At 40.9% G+C, this 23,396-nt stretch overlaps 1 protein-coding gene across 1 annotated transcript in view; it reads left to right on the forward strand.

Annotated features, from left to right (window-relative positions):
• KAT2B (lysine acetyltransferase 2B) overlaps window positions 1-23,396 on the forward strand; it is a 48,047-nt gene that overhangs the window by 19,554 nt on the left and 5,097 nt on the right. Inside the window, 8 exon segments of the mRNA XM_086614383.1 lie at window positions 2,781-2,972; window positions 5,511-5,617; window positions 7,333-7,458; window positions 9,657-9,793; window positions 11,209-11,417; window positions 15,247-15,373; window positions 18,075-18,185; window positions 19,715-19,858. Of these exon segments, the coding sequence (XP_086470509.1) occupies window positions 2,781-2,972; window positions 5,511-5,617; window positions 7,333-7,458; window positions 9,657-9,793; window positions 11,209-11,417; window positions 15,247-15,373; window positions 18,075-18,185; window positions 19,715-19,858 (1,153 nt within the window).

The raw sequence follows: 23,396 nt of genomic DNA on the forward strand, positions 1-23,396 counted from the left end.
GTTTGCTGAATGGTTTCCTTGCTGCCCCATGGATCTTGAACTCCCCCGTGTCGTGGTCACTGCAGCCAAGGCTGTCCTTAAGTTTCACATCACCCACCAGTCCCTCCCTGTTGGTGAGCACAAGGTCAAGCATGGCACCCCTCCTTGTCGGCTCCTCTATCACCTGCAGGAGGAAGTTGTCATCCACGCATTCCAGGAACCTCCTGGACTGCCTGTGCCCTGCCGTATTGTCTCTCCAACAGATGTCAGGGTGGTTGAAGTCCCCCATGAGGACCAGGGCTTGTGACCGCGAGGCTGCTCCTATCTGGCTATAAAGCGCCTCATCTGCTCTGTCCTCCTGGCCAGGTGGCCTGTAACAGACCCCTACCGTAACATCCCCTATCCGTCCCCGTCCTCTAATCTTGACCCATAAGCTCTCTGTCAGCTCGTCCTCCGACCCCAGGCGAAGCTCCACGCACTCCAGCCGGTTGCTGACGTAGAGAGCGACACCCCCTCCTCGTCTCCCCTTCCTGTCCTTTCTAAAAAGCTTATACCCCTCCGTGTTGACACTCCAGTCATAGGAGTCGTCCCACCACGTCTCCGTGATGCCAATAAGGTCGTAGCCCTGCTCATGTGCACGCATCTCCAGCTCATCCTGTTTATTTCCCATGCTGCGTGCGTTGGTGTACATACACTTCAGCTGGGCCTCCGACAAAGCCGACTCGCTGGCTGGAGCGACAGGGGTTCTCTTGGACGGCAGTGTAAGTTCGTTTGAACATACCTGCGATCCTTCCTCATCCTCTGGACCCTCGGTGCTGGCACTGGTGCCATGCTGACAGCGGTATGAATCTGACTTTTCATGGAACATTTGAAAAATTAAATAATTTTGTAAGTACTTGAATGCTAAATGGTGAATAGATACTATTAGGTTTCTTAAAATGGTGGTTCTTGTTATGACCTTTTAATTTGTTGTCAGAATCCGAAGGAATAAGTTAGTCACCGGGGGAAGAAGAGCTAGGATAAAAGGCCAGGTTCTTTTAGTTTTGCTTTTCTCATAGCAATAGTGCAATGCCTTTTCCAGTTGGCACAGCGACAGCAGTTCAGTTCCTTCCAGTGCCAGCCACAGTTAACAGCCCGTGAGCGCAGGCAGCAGTCACCTAACGATCTCTCTCAGCACAGTTGTGCCCAGGAAGGGCCAGGGATACTTTTTGTGGCTGAGGATAAGCAGTCTTCTGCCCGCTTTCCTGATGGCCTTTCCTCTGGCAAACCTCAGCTCCGTGAAGGAGAAAGCAAACCCTTGATTTGAGACTGTGGCTGGTGATACAGCAGACTGCGCTGCGTCTGTGTCCCACCGTGATGCTCTGAGGTGACCTGTCACCTCAAATAGCTACCTGGTGTGAAGGGCAGCTACTGATAATCTGTAGGGTTCCTAAGACCATGTTTGGTCAGTCTTTGACCTCTATTTGTTTGTGATACAGATGTCAGCTAGCCAGAGTTTGTTGGAGTCAACTTTTGTTAGGAATTGATAGCTAGCATTTGCTCTGGTTGGTGACTTTTGGTAATCATTTTGTCACTTGTGGTTTCTCAAGCCTTCCTGCCTGCAGTCCCTAAGGTTCTCTCTGACCCAAAGTGCCACCTCTTTCCAATCTGATCTAACCTGTCATTGTGAGCTTCTCCCCTCTGCGGTGTTGGAGGCACTGCCCGGGTTGCTGAGGAAGCCGCTGTGCCCCATGGGTGCCCCTCAGGAATTCTTGCAGGCACCAACTTCATTTGAAAACCTGATGATTTGAGTGAGACTATGTCAGTGTTTCACATGCATCCTTGTGTTTTGGGAGGTGTGCTTTATCAGCCAAGAGCCAGGAGTAGAGGTCTGCGAATAACTATATCTCACAGCTGTTCTTCAACTCTTGTGTTTGCAAAGATTAAGACACAAGAGTTTGGGAGAGCATTTTGAGACAGGCTGTACTTTGGGTCTGGACGAGAAAACCCGTGCAGGATCCAGCACAGTCTGTTTGCATCCAATTCTTAACATTTTCTTTTCATTGTTGGAGCTTTCATAATGGTTGTGGTCTGAATCTGCTAAAGCTACAGATATTAACTGTTCAATGACACAGGGATACCAAAATCTTGTTTACAAAATTAACAGATATCTTGACCTATATAATCAGTGTACTCCTGATTTATCTATTCATGATCCCTTTTCCAAGAAAAGTAGCACAACATACTATATTTTTATATGTACTTTTTAATGCAAAACTCATTACGGAGGGAGATACTGTTAAATGAAAGAGTATCGAGTCAGGGTGTAATGGGAAGAAGCCAGCTGGTGGGAGATGAGGGTGGGAGTCCATTTGAGTGGAATAGAGCTGGTTAAAACTGTCACCCCTTTCTTGTCTATGTGGGGAAACGTAGAAGTTTAAAAAGGGGAAAATGGGCCAGGCTAAGGGTCTTCGGAGTTGCAGGCAGGAGACACGGGAGGCTAAATGAATGAGCTGTGGAGAGAATCCCTGACATCAACCCAAATTTTATGTGAACTACGATTATTATCTGGCACGAGAGTGCTTTGTGGAAACTAGACTGCAGAGAAAAAGAATATATGGAGACTTAAAAGTACTTGACTGTCATTTCTTTAAAGAACTGAGCAATATAAATACTGCTGAACTCTGTCCAGGCTTGATGTGGAACTGATTTATAAGGTCATAGAGCTCTCAGCTGCATTATAAATGATGTGGGTAATGGTTTTATTGCGCTAATTCATATGTTAGATGATTATAATTATCCAACTTTTTCCCCCTTTACAGGTGGCTTTGTTATTGCAATGTCCCTCAGTTCTGTGACAGTCTACCTCGGTATGAAACCACCCAGGTTTTCGGTAGGACATTGCTTCGCTCTGTTTTTACTGTAATGAGACGGCAATTGCTGGAACAGGCCAGACAAGAAAAAGACAAGCTTCCTCAAGAGAAACGAACACTAATCCTCACCCATTTTCCAAAGTAAGGAGTTGCAATGTACTTGCTTTCAAGGTTAGCCAGTAGCATGCAACTTTGGCATGGAAATGGAAGAATTACCTGCAGCTTAAAATAGTTTCTCCTTTTATTCAGTAACAAGTAGATACTGCAGCTTTCTTTTCTCCCATAGCTTGAACTTGTGTATTTATGGACACAACTGCTTGTTTTGCTTTGTCCTAGGAAATTACTTTATAAAAAGGATTATTCGTCTTGCTGGGGGATTGTGGGTATTGCCTATTAGCAGATATTGTTGGTCACTTGTTTTCTTTTTCTGTAGTCCTTGGAAGCAACATAGGTCTGGATTGCCAAAAACTTATGCTTACTTCTGCTTTTGTGGTGGAAAAAAGTGAAAAAGGGAGTATTGTACTGCAATTTATATACACCTAAGAATTTAGTTTTTATTCAACACTGTAATAGGGAACAATGTAGTCACCCCAGCCCCAGAAGGGATACGTTAATTTGACAAAGAAGAGAGTAGTCAGTATAAAGCCGCGTTAGTGAATCCTAAACTCATGGATTTCCTATGGACTACTTGTTCCAGTACTGGAATATCGATGATGATCTCTCACAATTGAACAACAATAATTCATATTGAGGTGTGTGGAAGAATGACTTGTCTCGGAACACGTTCAACTTTGACAGTCCTTAATTTCAAATATTTTACTGGTGGTTAAGGGTGATGGTGGTGACAGGATCATTCATTGTATGCGTCCCGTTAAAACAGTGTATCACTTCAAAAGTATCCTTATTTTGTGAGTGCCACTTGGCTCTCTAGACCATATTTTAAAAGACTGTCCCTCCTAACAAGAAAGGAACTGAACCCAGAGGAAAGCTGGTGACACTGATGCTATGCAAGCTACTAGCTGGGGATAGGGTTGGGTTATTGCTTAGGGGAATGAAAAACAGCATGAGGTTTCCAAAGCTGTATAGAGCCAGGATTTGTTGCTTCTCCTATTATTAGTAGTGCCTTTACCACTTGGAAGAACATAAACTGTCTCTGGGGTAGACTGTTATGGATACAGGAATGTTTGTGTATAACTGGGAATAGGATCCTGAAGTAGATATAAAAAAGGATATAACACCTCATTGATACAAGGAACGGATTTGCGGAGGAAGGAGGTGTGCATCATACGCCCCTATGTTTCTCTGCCTTTTACAGCCTAGATAAGTAGTTGAAAAGTGTTATTATTCACTGCAGTTCCTTTTAATATTCTGGGGAAAAAAAGAAAGACAGGCACTGTTTGCTGGTGATCTGTGGGAAATACGAATAACATTTTAAATCTTTTATGGGCTGTACTTGTCTGAAGCATTTGTCTCCCTGCTGACATTACGCAGAGTGAACCCTGCGGAGGAGCTGGGCTCAGAGCATGGAGCCGGTGCCTGGCTTCAGTGCAGGGCACCCGGCTGCCCCAACGCTCCTTCCTGGGCTAAGGGAGCACCCACAGGTTATGGCTGTGTGTACCTAGGAAATAGTCGCCAAGGGGTCAGAACGCAGAGCCTCTGTGCTGCCTGTAAACGTAGCCTCGTCTAAAGTTTAAGTTGTGCTTCTGCTCTGTCACAGATGGTCACGGAGCTGTCAGAAACTTTTTAGCTATTATCAGCTGTATAGATAGCAGGAAACACCATACACTGCTCTGCTTGGGTATAAATGTCCTATATATAAAATAGGAGAGTAGGACTTGATCCTGAAAATCCTTATCCTGTTCAAGAAAGTCTTACTCAACAGTCCTGTTGGTTTCAGCTAGACAGTTTCTATACATATAGATGACTGGAGAGAGTAAAAATGTGCCATGTCATCTTCTGGTCTGAAAACCATATTAAGCTATCCTGTTTCTGAAAGGGACTTGATGTATTAGCCCTGTGAAGGCAAGCATGCTGGATAGTCTGATCTGTGCAATTTCTCTCACTTACAATTCTGAGAGAGGTTTAAAGTCACGCTGTTTCTGTAAGTGTACTAAAGTAAGATTAAAAATACTGCTATGCAAATACAAACATGCAATTAAATATTACGGTAACACACGTAAAGGAAAGAAAATATATTCTAAGAACATTGTTAATAACTAACACTGAGATTTTATAAATCTGTTAAGAGGCAAAAAGCAAGTGCCTCTGCAAAACACCGGTTTATCAAAATAGACCTATTTTGTCATCACTGTGTAACATAAGTACCTTAACATCTGTCAACTCATAGCTTTCTTATTAGTGCACAGTTTTGTTCTGTAAGAGTAGTTTGGAACTATTTCTTTCTGTGTTTGCAAATTAGGTCAATATTGCTTATAATCAAAGATAAATTTTCATAGGTGAAAGCACTCTACTGAATTAAGAAACTTAAAGTCTACTCTGGCTTGTGATTTTGTGTGTGTGTGTGTGTGTGTTTTTTTGAAAAAGGAATTGGCCAACAGCATTTTCTTACTGAATCATTAAGTGTTTTTAAATTTTAAAAAGTGGCAAATGCTTATTCGGAAAAAGAACCTGTTTTGAATGATCCTATTAAGTTAATATTTCACCTGGTTTTGTGCCTAGGTTTCTGTCAATGCTGGAAGAAGAAGTGTACAGCCAGAATTCTCCCATTTGGGATCAGGATTTCATGGTGTCTAGTTCCCGAACTGGCCAGCTGGGAATCCAGACAGGTAATTGCATTTAGTTATGGGTAAAGGAGCACCTGACTTGAAGATAAACCTGTACAAGTGATGAATTATAAGTAACGAGACTTAGATATGCAGCTTTATAAATAGCAGGCTATAGTGAAATCATTCTGCCTGAGGAAGCACAGGTGTCTGGCTTTCTGGTGCTTCCTCACCTAAAGATCCCATTTTGACAATGAAATCCAGCTAATTAAAGGTGCTAGTGGAGCAGGCTGGCTGCTGAGGCAAATCATCTGAGTATTCAAGTGGCACAAGTGTGCTCAATGTGGACAAGTGAGAATGGTCAGTGGGTAAATGGCTGTGGTGGGTGACCTGCTGGGCAGTGTTTCCCTCGCGTGAGGACCTACGCCAGCCCTCTGCCTCCCTGGCAGTAGGGATCTCGGGACCTAGCAGCAGGGAAGTAGGGATCTTCTACATCAGATGTCCCATTGCCATTGCACACATGCCTTTGATTGTCTTGGATTTTTTTATAGCTTTTCCTTGCTTTGTTTCTTATTCATGTGCCTCATCAGCTATTCTGCAGCTTTATTCACTTTTTCTCAGTTAGAGTACTGAGGTGTAAGTCATCCCTAAGATTGCAGGGAGACATTGATGATTGCTTTCTTTCATTTTCCCCTTCTCCTCTTCCTTCCTGCTCAAAAGTATTTAAAATCCATTGATGTAGCTCAGGACTTGACTTCAATTTTCAGTTATTTAATTCAATATATTCTAACAATTCAGTATTTTGAAACAATTGTTGATTATCAGTTGACAAAACCATCATGTCAGCACTTCATGTGATAGTGAATTTCCTAGAGCAGTAGGGAAATTCCACTGTGACAGATACAGGCTTTTGTGTGAGAAATTCCTGGTCTGCACCATGAACTGCTGAATTATGCCCTAGGCACAAGTTCATTGCAATTCTAAAATCACGTTGCTCTCAGAGTTCATTCTATTATGTACGTATTTGCAGTGCTTCATTTTAATGTGCACCTCTTAAGCACGTTCTTGGCATGAACATGGCACAAAAGAGCTGGTGCTGGTGATGACACCAGGATAAAGGCAAGCAAAGGGAAAGACTGCAGGTGTCCAGACTACGAGCTGTCATCTCAATCCCTCGCCCGCCTGCCGAAAGTCCTGACACAAATGAAAACTGGATGATTTGGCATGAGTGTTATTTAAAAAAAAATATTAGAGATGTTAGTCTGTGGCTTTTCAAAATAATAGTTTCATCCTCTTAACCGGTGCAACAACTTCTCCCTTTATTGAGTTTGATTTGTCTAACCAGTCTTTGAACACTGTTAAAGTGGACAGCTGAAGCTGAATGATGAGATTTTGCTTTTCAATAGACCCTTACAAAAAGCCTTTTCATGAGGCTGAACTCCAGCAGGCTTGGCAGGTATGTGAAGGAAGTTTGTTTTCTTAGCTTGTGCTCAGCACAGCAGAATAATAAAGCCTGATATTTGCAATGAAGTAAAGCTAACTCTGTCGTCCAGCAGTAATGCAGTCCCTTGTTAGGCAGAAGTTTAGAAAAATATGTTGAGATAAAGCTCTAATGTCTCTGCTTGCGAACTGGTGGCATTGCTCTGTTGCGCAACGTTAGCTGTTACTTGGCAGGTGGTGGGTGTGAAGTAGGTCCCTCGTTGTGACAGTCCTTCAGTCAGCACCGTAATGAGTTCCATGTCCTGATTTTTTTGTGTTTGTCTTTTATGCCATTGCAGTTATCAGTCCTCCTCCTGTCGCAAGATCCGTTTCATACAGTGCAAGTCCTTCATCTCTGGAGCAACCCAACAGTGGGAACATGAGTCCTGCTTGCAAAGTTTCTTCTGCCCTTGACCCAAACCTAGGTAACAAAGACAGAGACTTGCTTTTGGGCTTCTGTCAATGTTATCAGTAGTTGCAGTATGTGGTGACTATTGCCTTCACTCTGCAATAGCAACCTTGAGGTGTTTTTGCTAAAAGACATGCACAAACATGTTTTTTTTTCCACTATGGTAACATTTAACTAGCAGAAATTGCAACTGTATTTGAAAAAAAAAAATGGTTTGTTTAAATTTAGTTAAAATGGGGAAATGTCTGCTGGCATCAGAGGTTGAAAAACACTTTCTAGGAGTACATGTATTAGGAACCTTGAAAAAAGGTTTTGTTTAAATAAAGACAGAGTAGAAGGGGCCATTGCATGTGTATTTTTTAATCTTTCAAGGTACTGAAATCGCATACATTTGAGCAATAAAGAAAAGCACAAACACACCAACTAGGTTAAATTTAAAACTTGAATGAGGTCAGATTAAAAAAAAAAGGATTTTGGAGAAAAAAGTAGTTGAATGCATAAACTCTGCTAATAAATCCTTTTCCAAACATCTCGGGATTAATGAGCCTGTCAAGAGAGTTTGTAGGTCAGAGAGATGATTGTGAGCTCATGTAAAGTAAGTCCTCAAGGAAGCAGAAAAAGCTAAATGAATTCTTAGCCTCGATATTCATGACAGAGGAACTTCGGGTGACTCCTAAACTGCAGCTTTCTTTGAGGAACAAGTTGGGAAATGTTCTTAAAAGTGGGAATGGTGTAGAAGATTTTTTTTTTTTTAATACAGGTCAGCAAAAGGAGTGCTAAGTAGTCACTGGAAGAAGTATATTTTTTTGAGACTATGAAAAGAAATATGGAATTGACAAACTATTAAGTTGTGCAGCTGAGCTGTCATTGCAATTGCCCTCAGCACTACAGAATTGAAACATAGAGATGCAAAACTAGTTTTCAAAGGGGTTCTGAGAGAATTCAGGAAACTGTCAATTGTAAGTCTCCTATTTCAGGCAATTAGAAGGAACAATAATAAACTGATTAAGAATGGGATGAATAAATGTGTGAGTAATGTGATGTGTGGAAATTCAGTGTGCCTTTTCTAGAATTTACGAATTGTACGTATCTGTGAAGGAAGTGGTGAGCATTTGAAAAAAGTTTTGTGTACTTGGATTTCCAAAAACCTTTTGACAAATCGCTTCATAAAATTCTATTTTAAAACAAGAAATTAATCCCTTGGGAAATAAGAAGTAAGGTCAGTTCACTTATGAATAACTGTTTAAAAACTAAAAAATAATAGGAGTAAACCGTTTCCACAATGAAGGGAGGTTAAATAAAATTCTGTTGTTAAGAAAACAATTGTACTGCTTGAAAGTCTTTCCTTAGTGAGGCAAAAAAACCCAAGAGAGCAAACCAACTTATCTCACTTCTAAGTGCTGATCACAAAGGCAAAATTCTGCATCCTCATTCTGACAATGACCAGTAACAGATCTTTAGGGAAAGAATACAGGAACAAGGTAACCATGGAGTGATATTCCTGTTTGTATGCTTTCCTTGTATTTGGCAATTTGCTGCTTGGATAAATCCCGAGCTAGCAGCTGGCTCTATCAGTATTATTGTACCCACTAGTCTTTGATGGACTTTTCTTTCATGAATTTGTTTAACTAGTTGCTTTTGCTATATTACAGGTTGGTCTGCAGTTAGTAGGGCAGTTAATGATTAACATGGTATATCTTGATTTGGAAACTTCATATGGATTTTCGAAGTCAAATGTGTATGACGTGTCAGACTGTAGGTGCTGCTTGGTGTACGAAAAGGGTGAAAGAAATCTATAATGAATACTTAATTCCAGTGAATCCCAAAATGAGATTTCGTGTTACCCAAAAGTATGTACTAGAATTTGTGTATTAAGCACTGACCTACCAAGACAGCAGCACAGAGGTTCGCTGCAGAGGATGCTGAAGCAAAAAGAAAAGCAAATAGTTTCAATGTGAATTTACAGAGGTATAGGAGGAGGAGAGGTATATTCATCCTGCTTCATGCTAATATCTCAATGCAAAGACAAAATTGCAGCAGTGATAAGTATTGTTTGGATTGCATTTCTTTCTCTTTCTCCCTTTCTATAAAAAATAAAAAAAAATAATCTCAAACATGGCGTACAAATTAAAGGATATATCAGAAGTGCTAGACTTCACAGTGGTAGTCTGTGACAGTTCGGTTGTGCTAATTTGTCCTGTTTTTTTTTTTTAGGTGAAAAGAGAAAAAATAATGAACCCTATTCTCTGGAGGATTCAAAAAGACCAAGGGTTGTAGGAGATATTCCTATCGAGTTAATCAATGAAGTAATGTCGACAATTACAGATCCTGCAGCAATGCTTGGGCCAGAGGTGAGAAATATATAGACCTGGTCTGTTTGCAAATGGTCTGTTTTCAATAAATGTTCCACATGGATAGAGTTTGAAAAGCTAAAGAGTCCACAAAGCTTACCGTGCTGCCAGTAAGAAAAATAGAGACTTTCAGAGAGTATGATTAGGAGAGCAAAAATATTGATGAAATACATCATTACCATGAAGAATAGTTTTGCAATTTTTTTAATGCATTGTGTACTGTTTGCGTAGAGACCTGGAAACTAGTGATAGTAAAAAAACAGATTCCAGGTTATTTTGCAAGGTACTTTTGTTACAGGGTAACAAAAGTTCAGAGTCAGAGTTCAGAGTATGCTTTTTATTGTTAATCATAGGTGTAGCTCGTAAGAGAAGGTAAATGGGAGAATTTGCAGCAGAATGAAAAATCCAAAGTTAAAACCTCTGTCTAGTGCAGGAGGGCTGATCTAAACAGTTATTTGCGCTGTCTTCCACAGTTGCTCTTTTTTCTGCTGGAAGAGAAAACCAAACAGAATTGCAGAATTGTGCATGTACAGAATTGCACACTTTTTTTTTTTTTTTGGCTGGCCTTTCCTCCTTCTGTTCCCTTCGCCAGGCTATGTTTTGCCAGCAGCTCTTGTTTGCCAAGGTTTAGCTAGAGACTGCTGAAGATTTGGAACCACCTACATTTCTTACTCAAAGTATATACTGTGACTGATGGCTCTGCATGTTACAAATGCTGTGCCAGGCTTGGCTGTTGAGGCTGGCAGTGGCTAGAAATGCAGCAGCCAGACTTTGCTCTAAAAAGTAAACAGTATGTGCATGCAGAGATGTTTTGGCATTGTAAATGATCTTGAAAAAAAAGATAAATAAATTGTCTGTATGAATTTCATCTCCATTCAAATATATGGATGCAATTGCTAGACACGTCACAGCAAAATCAGTAGGAGTTAAAATGTTCTTTGTGGACTCTTACAATAGTGGCATAGATAGTGGAAAGCACTATTAAAATGAAAAAATATGACTTTGCCCGCACTATTAAAATATGTGATTTGCAGTATGCGTAGGCGAAGCCACTACTTTTGTCCAGACTGGCTAGACTAAAGAAAATATGAAGACTTGGTGTCATAGGCTTCAATGGGATGATCGCTGTCCCTTGAGAGATTTTGGAACTTGTGGAGTCATAACCATTGCTGTTGTCACCTGGTCTTTACCAAAATAAGTTTGAATAAGCCTTTGTACACTGTGGCGTAGACTTATATCCAGCTTATTTGATGGTGTCACTTCTGCTAATAAAGGTAATCATTGGCAGCTCTATTTTTGTAAAAAGTTGGCCTGGAAAAAAGAGGGAGTTTCATGTGTTTGTTCGTTAAGGATGTTCTGTCACATGATATGAAATCTCCAAAATGTGATTTTTGTTCCTATTTTGTGCGGTACAGACCAACTTCCTCTCGGCACACTCGGCCCGGGACGAAGCGGCAAGGCTGGAGGAGCGCAGAGGGGTGATCGAATTCCATGTGGTCGGCAACTCTTTGAACCAGAAGCCCAACAAGAAGATCATGATGTGGCTGGTTGGTTTGCAGAACGTGTTCTCCCATCAGCTGCCTCGAATGCCGAAGGAGTACATCACACGCTTGGTCTTTGATCCGTGAGTACCGTTGGAGAAGGGTTTGGCAGGGAAGACAAAGAGAGCCTGGTGCTGGTTGCAGGCAGCGGTATAGGAAGGGGCCAGCCGGGGTGATGTGGAGGGCAGCACTGCCCATGTTACCCTTTTCCTGTCTTTTCAGGCCCCCATAACTCCTGGGCAGTTTATTTGAATTGTACCCAAATACTATCTCAGTGGCTGTATTAATGACAACTGGCTTCTTGTTGTGGGACTGTGGTGGGTTGACCCTGGCTGGATGCCTGGTGCCCACAAAGCCGCTCTATCACTCTCCTTCTCAGCTGGACAGAGGAGAGAAATTCTAATGAAAGGCTGGTGGGTCGAGATAAGGACAGAGAGATCACTCGCCGTTACTGTCACGGACAAAACAGACTCAATTTATGGAAATTAATTTAATTTATTCCCAATTAAATCAAAGTAGAGTAATGAGAAAATAAAACCTACATCTTAAAACACCTTCCCCTCACCCTTCCCTTCTTCCTGGGCTTCTCTGCCTCCTCCCTGCCAGTGGCACAGGGGAATGGGGAATGGGAGTTGGAGTCAGTTCATCACACGTCGTCCTCTGCTGCTCCTTCCTCCTCAGGGGAAGGACTCCTCACACTCTTTCCCTGCTCCAGCATGGGTCCTCCGTGAAATTCTCCAATATGAGTCCTTCCCACAGGCTGCAGTTCTTCATGAACTGCTCCAGTGTGGGTTCCTCCCACAGGGTGCAGAACTTCAGGAGCAAACCGCTCCAGCGTGAGTGCCCCACAGGGCCACAAGTCCTGCCAGCAAACATGCTCTTGTGTGGGCTTCTCTCTCCAGGGTTCCACAGGTCCTGCAGGAGCCTGCTCCAGAGCAGGCTTCCCATGGCGTCACAGCCTCCTTTGGGTGTCTCCACCTGCTCTGGTGTGGGGGTCCCTTCATGGGCCGCAGGTGGATATCTGCTCCACCATTAACCTCCATGGGTTGCAGAGTCATAGCCTGCCTCACCATTGTCTTCACCACAGGATGAAGGGAATCTCTGCTCCAGTGCCTGGAGCACCTCCTCTCTCTCCTTCTTCACTGACCTTGGTGTCTGCAGACTTGTTCTCTCAGATATCTCACTCCTCTCTTTGGCTGCAGTTGTGCAACAACTTTTTCCCCTTCTTAAATGTGTTATCCCAGAGGTGCCACCACTGTCGCTGATGGGCTCAGCCTTGGCCAGCAGTGAGTCCATCTTGGAGCCAGCTGGCATTGGCTCTATCGAACATAGGGGAAGCTTCTAGCAGCTGCTCACAGAAGTCACCTCTGTAGCCCCCTCCGCTACCAAAACTTTCCCATGCAATCCCCACACAGGGACATGGGCCTGTGGGAAAGGCTCTTACCTATCTTGTACTTGCGAATATTAAAACTGAAAGTCAGAAAGTAATTGTTAGTGCTTATTAGTGGTTTACAGGCACATACTAACTTGCAGGCTGCTCTATCCTCTGTCTGTGGAGATTGTGAACCAAATGGCAGCAGAGGATGAAGTTTTTCAATGAGAACAATTTGTGGGATTTATGAAGAACAGCAGCATTTAAGTCAGCATGGGAGAAATCACTTCTCACCCAAGCACGTTGCTTTTTTCTGTATCGGTGCAAGTTTGCTGTCTTGCTTTGGGTGCAGTTCTACTCTGTAGGCACTTGAAAAAAGACGTATTGGCTGTAGCAGCATCCACAGTTGCACATGGTCCTCCACCTACCCTCAGCTGCTCAAAACATGAAGGGAGGTTCTCCTCACAAGTGTCTGCTTTTCCACCGTTGTGTTTCCTGCAGTCAACCGGTATGTTCTCCCAAAATTTCTGCCTCTGAATGATCCATGCCCAATGACAGCCTAGGGATTTGCTGTATTGACTGTAGCGCTTCGTGGTGGAGGATGCCTGTGGACTTGCTGTGTGTCAGCAGAGACCTCGAGGATCTCTGACTGAGCTGATCACAGCCAACTATGCAGCCTGGTTTGTGGAAGAGCCTTTCTCCACCACTGGTGGTATTAGCCTCTGTCTTTGTGCCCAGTATTATAGCTGCAGCAGTTACAAAAACATTTCTGGAAGTGTTTCCTCTGCCATGAGGCTTGCTAGCATTCCCCTCAGCAACGCTCTCGTGGTGCCAGCAAATACTGCTGCTGCGGGCCAGTGCCATCCCTGAAGCACAAACAGCCCAGTACTGGGGGCTGCTGGACAGGACTTCAGACTCCTGGCACAGGAGACTGGTCTTGGGACCTTCTGCTAGGTTCTTCAGAGGGGAACAGCACTTGTGTCATGAGGGCCAGCAGCAGTCCAGACGTTTACCTCTCCTAAAGTGGGAGTAAGCACCGCTCAGTTGGGAGAGAGAGGCAGCACCGCGATCTTGTCTGAGTTTGGGAGCCTTAGCAGCACTGTGATCCTCAAGCAGAGGCTACTGGTTGAAGAAGCCAGGTTCCCTTATCACACGACCATCAAAGCAAAATTCTGACGTAGTGGTCTCGAGTGATGGCCTTGTCCCATATTTCTTACTGGGAAAGACTCTGCTTTTAGGCTGAGAGGAACTGCTGGTAGTTTAAGTGCTCTTCAGTATAGATGTCCATCTGGGGAGTGGACTGTGTTTAAGAAGGAGGTGCGGATATTGCTACAGCAAGAAAATGCCTTCCTTTATGTGCCTGAAGCAAACAGTTGACCCAAAGGAAGTGAAGCCCATCTCCTGGACAGCTCAGAGTACCCTGGCATCTGCTGTGAGTCTCCAGGTCACACACTGGAGACCTATGCTGAGTAGTGGGTGCACACAAACCTACATCAAGTGCGAGATGCTGAAGTCCAACAGTTTCTTCCCAATTTCTTTCAGCTATTACCTTACTTATTGTCAGCTTTGTTGTTCTTATTTCTGGAATGGCCATCCTTACTGAATCTTATGTTTAAACAACTCAAACATGAGTAAACAAAATTAAAAGATCAAGCTACTACATTACTGCTGTCATTCCACAAATAAAAAGCACCAAAATAAGTACAAGAAAAAGGATATGTAAATGTATAAAATCTTCTTCAACAGTGGCACATAAAATGTAACTACTCTTCAGACTACATTTTTTTTGGCAGGAGCTCACTTTGGCAGCAACCTTTCCCCTGAAAAAGATATCTTCTGTAAATTTACTGTATTGTTATACAATTTATATGATACCGTGTATTGAATAATCTAGAGAACAGGTGCAGTGTAAATCCTTCCAGACCTTAAGTATTACACTAAATTCTGAATACTTGACACAAGACTTCAGATTGTGCCTCATCGTGTCTTTCCTGGCAGTCAATGTAAGTGCAACAGAAATGGATATTTATTCTGGTCTTGATTCTGCTAGGAGTCGGTGATTAGAATGAAGAAATATAATTTCTTGCTTCATCAGCTGCATTTGAAACTGATAGCTTAGCTATAGAGAGTCCGTGCAAGGAAACAGGAATCCCTTAGAAAGGACTTGCTGTCCTGTAACTCCATTAATTTCTAATTTAGTCAGGGTAAAATCATCCTGAGAACCACTCAATGGCGTAACTGTCAGCAATAGATTCAATGCAAGCAATACAACTCTCATTTATTGGGCATTACCCTGGTATGTAGAAGTACTTGATAAGGCCAGGACCTTGCTGCATGAATGATGAATTTTATGGTAAATTCAAAGCATGATGTTAAAATAGCTACTCTTCTGTAGATACAAGCAGCTAACTTAGCAGAGGCATATAGAATTGCATTAGCATCATGGAAAGAAGTGAATCAAGTTTCTGAAAAAAGGAAGATAATGGCACTTTATGTACTATGTACATGAATTAAAGTGACTGTTATTTTTATCTACTCAGGAAACACAAGACCCTTGCATTAATAAAAGATGGTCGTGTTATTGGTGGTATCTGCTTCCGGATGTTCCCCTCCCAAGGATTTACGGAGATTGTTTTCTGTGCTGTGACTTCCAATGAGCAAGTCAAGGTAAAAATAATTCTCTGCTAGAGTTTATTAAATATCTTTGAGTCCTGCATATCCAGGGCTACTACATATGCTCCTAATTTTGTTAATCACCTCGAATATATTGCTGAGTTACCAAACAGAAATAAAGTTTGAAAGATAAGAGTGATTCTGAATATAATGCACAAAAACTAAACAAATGTGCAGATTTAGAATCATGAGTTTCTCAGCACAGCAGCAGTGGCCAGTAGTCTCCCATTCTTGGACTGTTCACTCCTGTGTCCCCAGCAATTGCCTGTCTGTGTAGTGTTACATCTCATGGTTGACTGAAATAATTATTGCTTGTGTGTGACAGTAACTTGTATTCAATCACTTTGTGGCATTACGTGGCTTCAATCAAATGAGATATCAAAAAAATTAGGTATAGTTTTTATCTCAAAATAAGCACATGGTCTGTACACTCTTTTTGAGTTAGTATCACAAAATTTTCTCTGAGTGTTGAGGATTAGCAGCTGTGTATACAGGAGATTCCTCACATTTTCCCAGGGACTACAGCTAGATCTAACTATGACTATTTGATTCAGGATTTGCCTTTAGATGGTGCTGTAGCTTTATGTTTTTCAGTTGAAACTGTTAGAGCTGAGATGTGGGTTAATTCAGAGCTGTGGCAGTTGAACATGCAGAAATTGTGTGCCCTGTTTTGAGGTGAAGAGCTCTGGGTGTGGAAGGGTAATACAGTGGGATGAAAGCCTGTCACAACTTGGCTTATATTTGATTTTATTCGACTCTGGTGTTAGAGAGGTCATTCCTCTGCACTTAGCAGTGACCTGTCACAAAAGTATCCAAAGTGTTTTATCAAATGCAAACAATAACAGAATATGCTTAAGTGATGTCTATTCTAAGCTCGACTAATTCGTAAAGGATATTTTCATTCTACTAGAACAACCCACTGCACTACACAAGTTAGGCTGCCAAAGGTGTGTTGTGATTCTTCAGGAATAACCTCTCAGAATATAATAGAGCAAATAAATCTTGACCCATCAGAGTGTCTCCTAGGGTTGCATATGCATACATAATGCACTATTTCTTCTGTTACCTTCTGGGTGCCTCACTGTATCAGTTGACTATTTCTGAAAATTTGTCTTCCCACATTCCTATCTGAGTAAGGTGACCCCTACCAGCAGGTAACTGAGAAGAACTAGATGTTCACACATGGGTGAACTGCCTACTCTTGGGAAAAGTAAATTCCTATTTTAATTCAGTTTGAGACTGGAGTAAGAAATATAGATATTGTTTTCCTTTACATGTGATATTCAAAAGTTGTATTGTTTTTGAGATAGTTTGATCCCACTTTACAAAATTATTTTAAATTTTACTGTACATGGCTTAGTTTCCTTTTAGGATTGTTAGACTTTGGCAAGTGTTTGTGAGAATAAATAAATCCCGTGAAGGTTATAAAAATAATGGCTTTAAGAGCTTCCTCAAATTAAGAAGTACTTATTTTTACACATATGAGGTCTTAATTTCGAATATGAGATCTGAATACCAGATACTCCAAACACTAGCTGGAAAGGAAGGACTAATACACAAATTTTGTACCTAGATTAGTAGAATTTTAAAGAAAATGCACCACTACTAAATTTTTTGTATTGAACTTCAGCACTTACCTAACTTGCTTTTATCTGGCTCTTTCCATGTTTGGGACTACGAAATTGTGAATTAGATCAGAAGTATATGTTTTCTAATTTATTTTTCTACCTTATGTACCTAAGTAAAAATTTCCCAGTTTTCAAGAACAGAGTATCCAAACTGATTCCGTGTGTATTTCTGTAACGCCCCCGTTAGTCTCCATGATGTTAAAATTGGAACGTATGCAGGAGGAACACATTCTTATGGCCTTTCCTGTCCATTTTACATTTCTTCATCTCACAGCAGAAGGGAAAGACTATAGTTTACTTGGAAATGTGAAAAAATGGAACCTTTGTTTACTTTGGGGTTGAATGAAAATGGAAGTTATTCCTGTGTGCAGTCAGAAGGCATAGCTATTTATTTGATTGTGGACTCAATAATTTTCTGCTGCTTATTATGGTAATAACTGTTTCATTATTCCCTTTTGTGCCCTATGATAAATTCAGATTATAAGTCCTTTGCAGCAGAGGCTGTTTCTGCTACAGGTGAACAGGATACAGTAAACCAGAGATCTCATCTCAGAATGGATTCCTCTAGAAGGAGTCGTTTCAATATTCCTACTGCTTTGCGGTTTTGAAATGATACAGCTAAGAAAGGATGCCCTATTATTACAATATAGGTAGTTTCTGTTATTGGTGAAATATGTGACTATTAATAGTTGATATCTAATTTAAAAGGAAAAAAATACTGTGTGCACCTTGAATTATAACTTCCAGGACAATGTACCTCTTTAGAGCTATGCTTTATGCCTGGAGAGAGTCTAGGTTTTGGTCTCTTTTAGATTAAAAGTGAATCAGACACTAGAAGCTGCAACATTTTGTGTTCCCTGTTGGGTCCCAAAGATACCCTTACAAGGCTGAAACAGTTTGATCTTGAGTATGCCTCGCCGAGTTAGTTATGGGAAAATCTTTAAAAGAGGCTCTAGAAGAAAGACCGTGTTTTAAAAACAGTCTGTAATAAGCCTCGCTCCACAGTTTCTAGTATGTGCAGTCCCCACAGGCTTTGTAATGGCTTTTTTCTCCTACATTTCACACAGGGTTATGGGACTCACCTGATGAACCATCTGAAGGAGTACCACATCAAACACAACATACTCAACTTTCTCACGTATGCAGATGAATACGCTATCGGCTACTTCAAGAAACAAGTAAGTCAATATAAGAAATTACCTGGTCAAAGAAGTTAACATCTTAGCAGTGATGAACTAAGCAACTAGGTGTGACAAAGTAGTTGGATAAAATGCATAGTGCAATTTTATGTGTATATATTTTATCTACAAAATGTGCTTTGATGGAATCATCTGAATATAGGTGTATGGTATAGCCTATAATTTGTCAAGTCTAAAAACCAGTCGAATATGGATTGGCTGCTTCTTCATTCATTCAGTTCCTTCACTGATTCTGTAAGAAGTGTAAAGAAGGACCAGACATAGCTACAGCAGACTAGAACTTACCTGACCTGTGTTCACAGCTCCTCCTAATTTGAAGCATAAGGTTCAAGTTCAGGAAGATTGCCATGTCTAATCTGTCAAATAGATTTGATAGATGAAACAGGTGACAACTATCTGGTCAGACGATACAGCGAAAATGGAGTCAGACTTCTCAGAAATGTACAGCAATAGGACTAGAGGCAGTGGACATCAGTTGGATCATGGGAAATCGCAACTAGATAGAAGGAAATACTATATTTTATTTCTCCCTGTCCTAATGGTGGTGAAATACTGGAAAATGTTGCCTAGAGAAGTTGTGGAATCTCTGTCCTTGGCAATCTTCAAGACTAGACATGGCCTTGAGCAACCAGATCTTGTGAGATCTGCTCTGAGCAGGAATGGGGCTAGATGACCTCCTTAACTCCCTTCCACCTCATCTGTTCTATAATTATGTATATAAAACTGATACAATTCGCTCTCACACATTCAAGATGAATAAAAGCTGGGCTTGTGATGTCAAATCTGTGCAGGCAGACCCTTTTCATGTCTGAAATATCCCTTTTCCGTGTAACTCTGAAACCTCTGATGGTAAATTGCAAGACAGGAATCCTGGTTGGGATTAAAAAATCCTGATTTTAATGAGGTTTCATAGATACCACTGTAAGAGAAGAATAAAATGCAGCCAAAGTGAGAGTCCTACACTGCTTTTTATTGTCTTGGTTAATTCTTTTGTGGGTTTATTTTTCAATTAACTTTCAAACTGTATGAAGACTAGTGTAACTTTGGAACTTTTAATAGGATTTGTTATTTTTTCTCTTGAAATACAAAAGTAAAAAAACCCAACATCGTTTTCCTGGCTATAAAATTACTGTCATCTCATTAACTTCAACAGCAACTTTCTTTGACTAATGACTACAGGACTGGCAGCCTTGAATGTTAAAATAGCATTTTTTTAAAAAAAATCCAGGAAATTTGTTCACAGTAAAAATCTTTTCCTCCATCTCTTTATCTCCCTATCTCCCTTCTTTTCCTATACATATAAGCAATTAACTATCCTGGTATCAGGTGACTCCCATGAGAAGGTGTTTGCAACACTGTAAACCATGGTCTGTGACTCTTTCTGTTGTATTGTCTGGATTTTAATAACACGATGAATTTGGTTCCAAATCATCATAGCATTTCAGTTAAAACAAATGGAAAAGGAAAATGACATCATGACAACTTGATTTTTTTTTCTTCTTCTTCAGGGTTTCTCCAAAGATATTAAAGTACCAAAAGCAAAATATGTTGGCTACATCAAGGATTATGAGGGTGCCACATTAATGGGATGTGAATTAAATCCAAGGATTCCCTACACAGAATTTTCCGTCATCATTAAAAAGCAAAAAGAGGTAAAGGCTGAAATGAAACACTAAACATTATAATCTATTCAGATGTTTATAAACAATTCCGTTAGTGCCAAGTTAGCTCTCTGCTTTGGTGCTTAAAACAAACATTGAAATGCATACTTTTATTAATTAGAATAATTCTTTCATTCAAGTCCCAGTGCCATAGTTTGCAGGTGAAGCATTAAATTCTACCTTACTAACTTTACGATAACAGGTGTGTTGAAAAGCGCTGATATTTTAAGGAGTATTTCATAGCTAAATTTTGTTGTAGATGACAACTAAGAAAAATCTTGTAAGGTTGAATTATTCTGCAGCTTTGTCAATTTTTTCCTCCCTCTTTCTGGCCCAATGACAGCAGTGTTTGTTTGAGTGACTTTTGAATGGAGTGTTTCTACTGCCTGTCCTCTATTTTACTTGAAAGAAAGGGAATTATTTTTTCTGCCATTGTTTAATATACAAATCAAGGGTGGACCGTCTTAAATTCCAGGCTGTCCCATTTTGGAATTTATATGTAATGTTCTTCATTTAGTCCATAGTAATATTCTGTATAATAAGGCAGTTTATTAGCAAGATAATTAAGTTGTTTCCAGTTGTGTTTAAATACTTTCCTTGGGTTTTAAAGAAATACAGTTTACAAGGATAATTTGTTTTTTCAAGGTTGGTCAAACCTCATGACTTTTTATTTTGTTAAAACGCTTCTTTATGGAACAATAATCTTCCATTCAATAGAACTGTTTGGCCCACGCTTGCAGAAAGGAAGGCAATGTCAGAGTGCTACACGTTTAGTTTACAACGTTTCTTAGTTTCACTTATTGGGAAATCTTTCATATGTCCATATGTTGTGGTTTAGCCCAGCTGGCAACTAAATGCCATGAAGCTACTCGCTCACCCTTGCCCACCCCTAAGGAATGTGGAAGAGAATTAGAGGCAAAAAGGGAAGGAGACTTGTGGGTTGAGAGAAGAACAATTTAATAATAATATAAAATTAAAATTAATAGTGATAATGATAATATATGAGTATACATATATGTATAATGATAATTATACATACAAACAAGTGATGCACAGTGTAATTGCTTATCACCTAGTGACTAATGGCTGTCCGGTCCCGGTAAATGATTCCAAAACAGATAAGTCCTGACACCTCAATCCTGAATGAGGGAAAGGGGGGGGGAGGGGAGAGAAAGCACTCTGAAAGACTGAGAGAGAGAGCAAGAAGAGAAGAGAAGAGCCCCAGAAGAGCAAGACCTCTTCTTCCCAGTCAGCCCTCATCTTTATACTGGGAATGACGTTGCATGACATGGAATACTTCATTGGCTAATTTGGCCCTCAATCTCAAGTCTAAGTTCAAATCGTGAGGGGAGTAGTGGGCCTTTTGTCCTGGCCATGCTCCCCCGCAGCCTGTTGTGCTTCTGCACACAGGCAAAAACCTGGAAGCCGAAAGGTCCTTGAGGTCCCAGTGCCAGCTATAAATATCAGTGCGCCATCAACGTTCTTCTCATAACAAATCCTGGACTAAAACCAAAACACAGAGCTCTTCTAGCTGCTAAAAAGAACTCTGTCCCAGCTGAAACCAGGACACCATACAACATAGATCATAATTTTTCCCTTTCATTTCTGCTTGGTTGGGTTACTCTTTAGATCCCATCTACTGCTGGACATGCCACTTTCCCCTCAGGGATGGGGTATTGTCAGGATGGACAGACAGTGGACGTGTCTCTTGTAGCCTATTGCATCTCTGGCATGCTTAACTGCAGTAATACAGCTCTAGGCCCAAACCATCAACATGTCACTTCCAGAAACTTAAGTTAATTTTTAAGATTTTGGCTCTGGGACTACTTTATTAGTATATGTTATTTTGCATTCTTCACTCTCTTATTTGGTGGGATGTCTATATTGTTCCAAAGCACTTGGAGACACTCCACTTGGAGAAAAGTGCCTTGGTCCTCCAGACATCCCATGTCTACCATGATTAGAAAGAAAGCTGTTGTTATACACCGATCTATGCTGTTGTATCTTCTCTGAGAATAAATATATACACCTTTGGAAGTGCATCTTAGGATTGCCAGTTTGACACATCAGGCTTCTTCCTGTTTCAAGAAAATTTAGTAGTAGCTCTCACAGTCTGCAGCTTTGTGAAGAGTGTTCGCTTGTCTGCTCAAAAGTGATGACGATGATACGTGGACATAAGTAGAATTTTGAGTGTTGACAGCATAGATTATGTACTGATGTACACTGCTGCTGGTATTGGCCAGTGCTGGACATCAGACTTTTCTAGTCCTGTCGTTTCAGAAGTAAAGCTTTTTATGGTCTAAGCTTTTGTTTAAAGAATTAGTGTATATGCCTGTGGCTGCTAAGACTGTGGCATCTGATACTGGGTGCCAGTCACAGACCACCATTTGTGAGTTTGCACTGCCTGATTTGTAGCTCATTTACAGTCATTCTGAAAAATATGATAAATTCCTTTCTGCAAAGCTTTACGACCTGCTGACTTGTGAGTAATCACTGTTACTGATTGAACAGCTTGATTTAATCAGGAAGAGCCACTAGTTCCTAAATTATAAGAAGAGTTTAAGGTGGATTTAACAATTGGTTTGAAAGTATTTGACGTTATGCTGGAATCTGGCCATGGTGCTGTGTATACTGTATTTCTCTTAACATTTATCACCTCTGTTGAAAGTTTCTTTTCCTTTACTTTGAGAGAAAATACTATATGTGGGGGAATGAAGGTCCTTAAAAATAAAAATATGTCCATCTTTATTATTTCCAAAGAAAATAGTCTCTCAGACTGTGGTGCTCTGAATGGCTGTGCGTTTGTTGACTCAAGGTCATGAAGTAAGCCATTTTCAAAGTGACATATTCAGGACACACACAGCTTACGTAAGCGTCTAAGTGTTTTTCAAAAAGCACCAAAGCACATTACTTAGAATTGAAGTAATGAGATTGCAAAGCAGAACAGAGTGTCCCCCAGCCTATTCTGGCATTTACAAGCAGAGTGGAATATCGGTTCCAAAGAGTGTCATCATTCCAACTTCCTCGAGAGACAATCTTTAGTAAGAGTATTTCTGACTGATATCTGAGCAACTCCTGCCATTATATGGAGACTTCGAAGTGAACAAGTATTTCTAAAATTTTGGAATATGAACATATATATGCATTGAAATATGTGTGTTCAGTATGTGCCTTGAAATTTCTGACCAGCTGTGCTGAAGCAGTTTAGAAGCACCAGCTGTTAGAATTACAGCCTGTTCTCCAACCTGCTTCCAGCAAATTTCCTTCCCTACCTCTGCTGCCACCTTCCCAGGAGCTCTGCAGCTTGTGATCAATACAGCCAGCAGTGACTACTTTTTGTCCAGATTTGTGCCTAAATAGGCAGCTGAGAGACTTGGGCTTACAATTACAGCATAAGCGTTCGGCCAGGTAGCTCACCAGCTTCAGGAGATCTGTGAGGACCATGAAATTATGAAGCGAGAGTGTTTGTTCATCACGGTTTTACATTAATCCTCTGGGTTACTTTTGAGCAAGTCAATTATTTTTTGTT

Source organism: Tauraco erythrolophus, chromosome 7 (genome assembly GCF_009769465.1).
Source record: "Tauraco erythrolophus isolate bTauEry1 chromosome 7, bTauEry1.pri, whole genome shotgun sequence".
NCBI lineage: Eukaryota > Metazoa > Chordata > Aves > Musophagiformes > Musophagidae > Tauraco > Tauraco erythrolophus.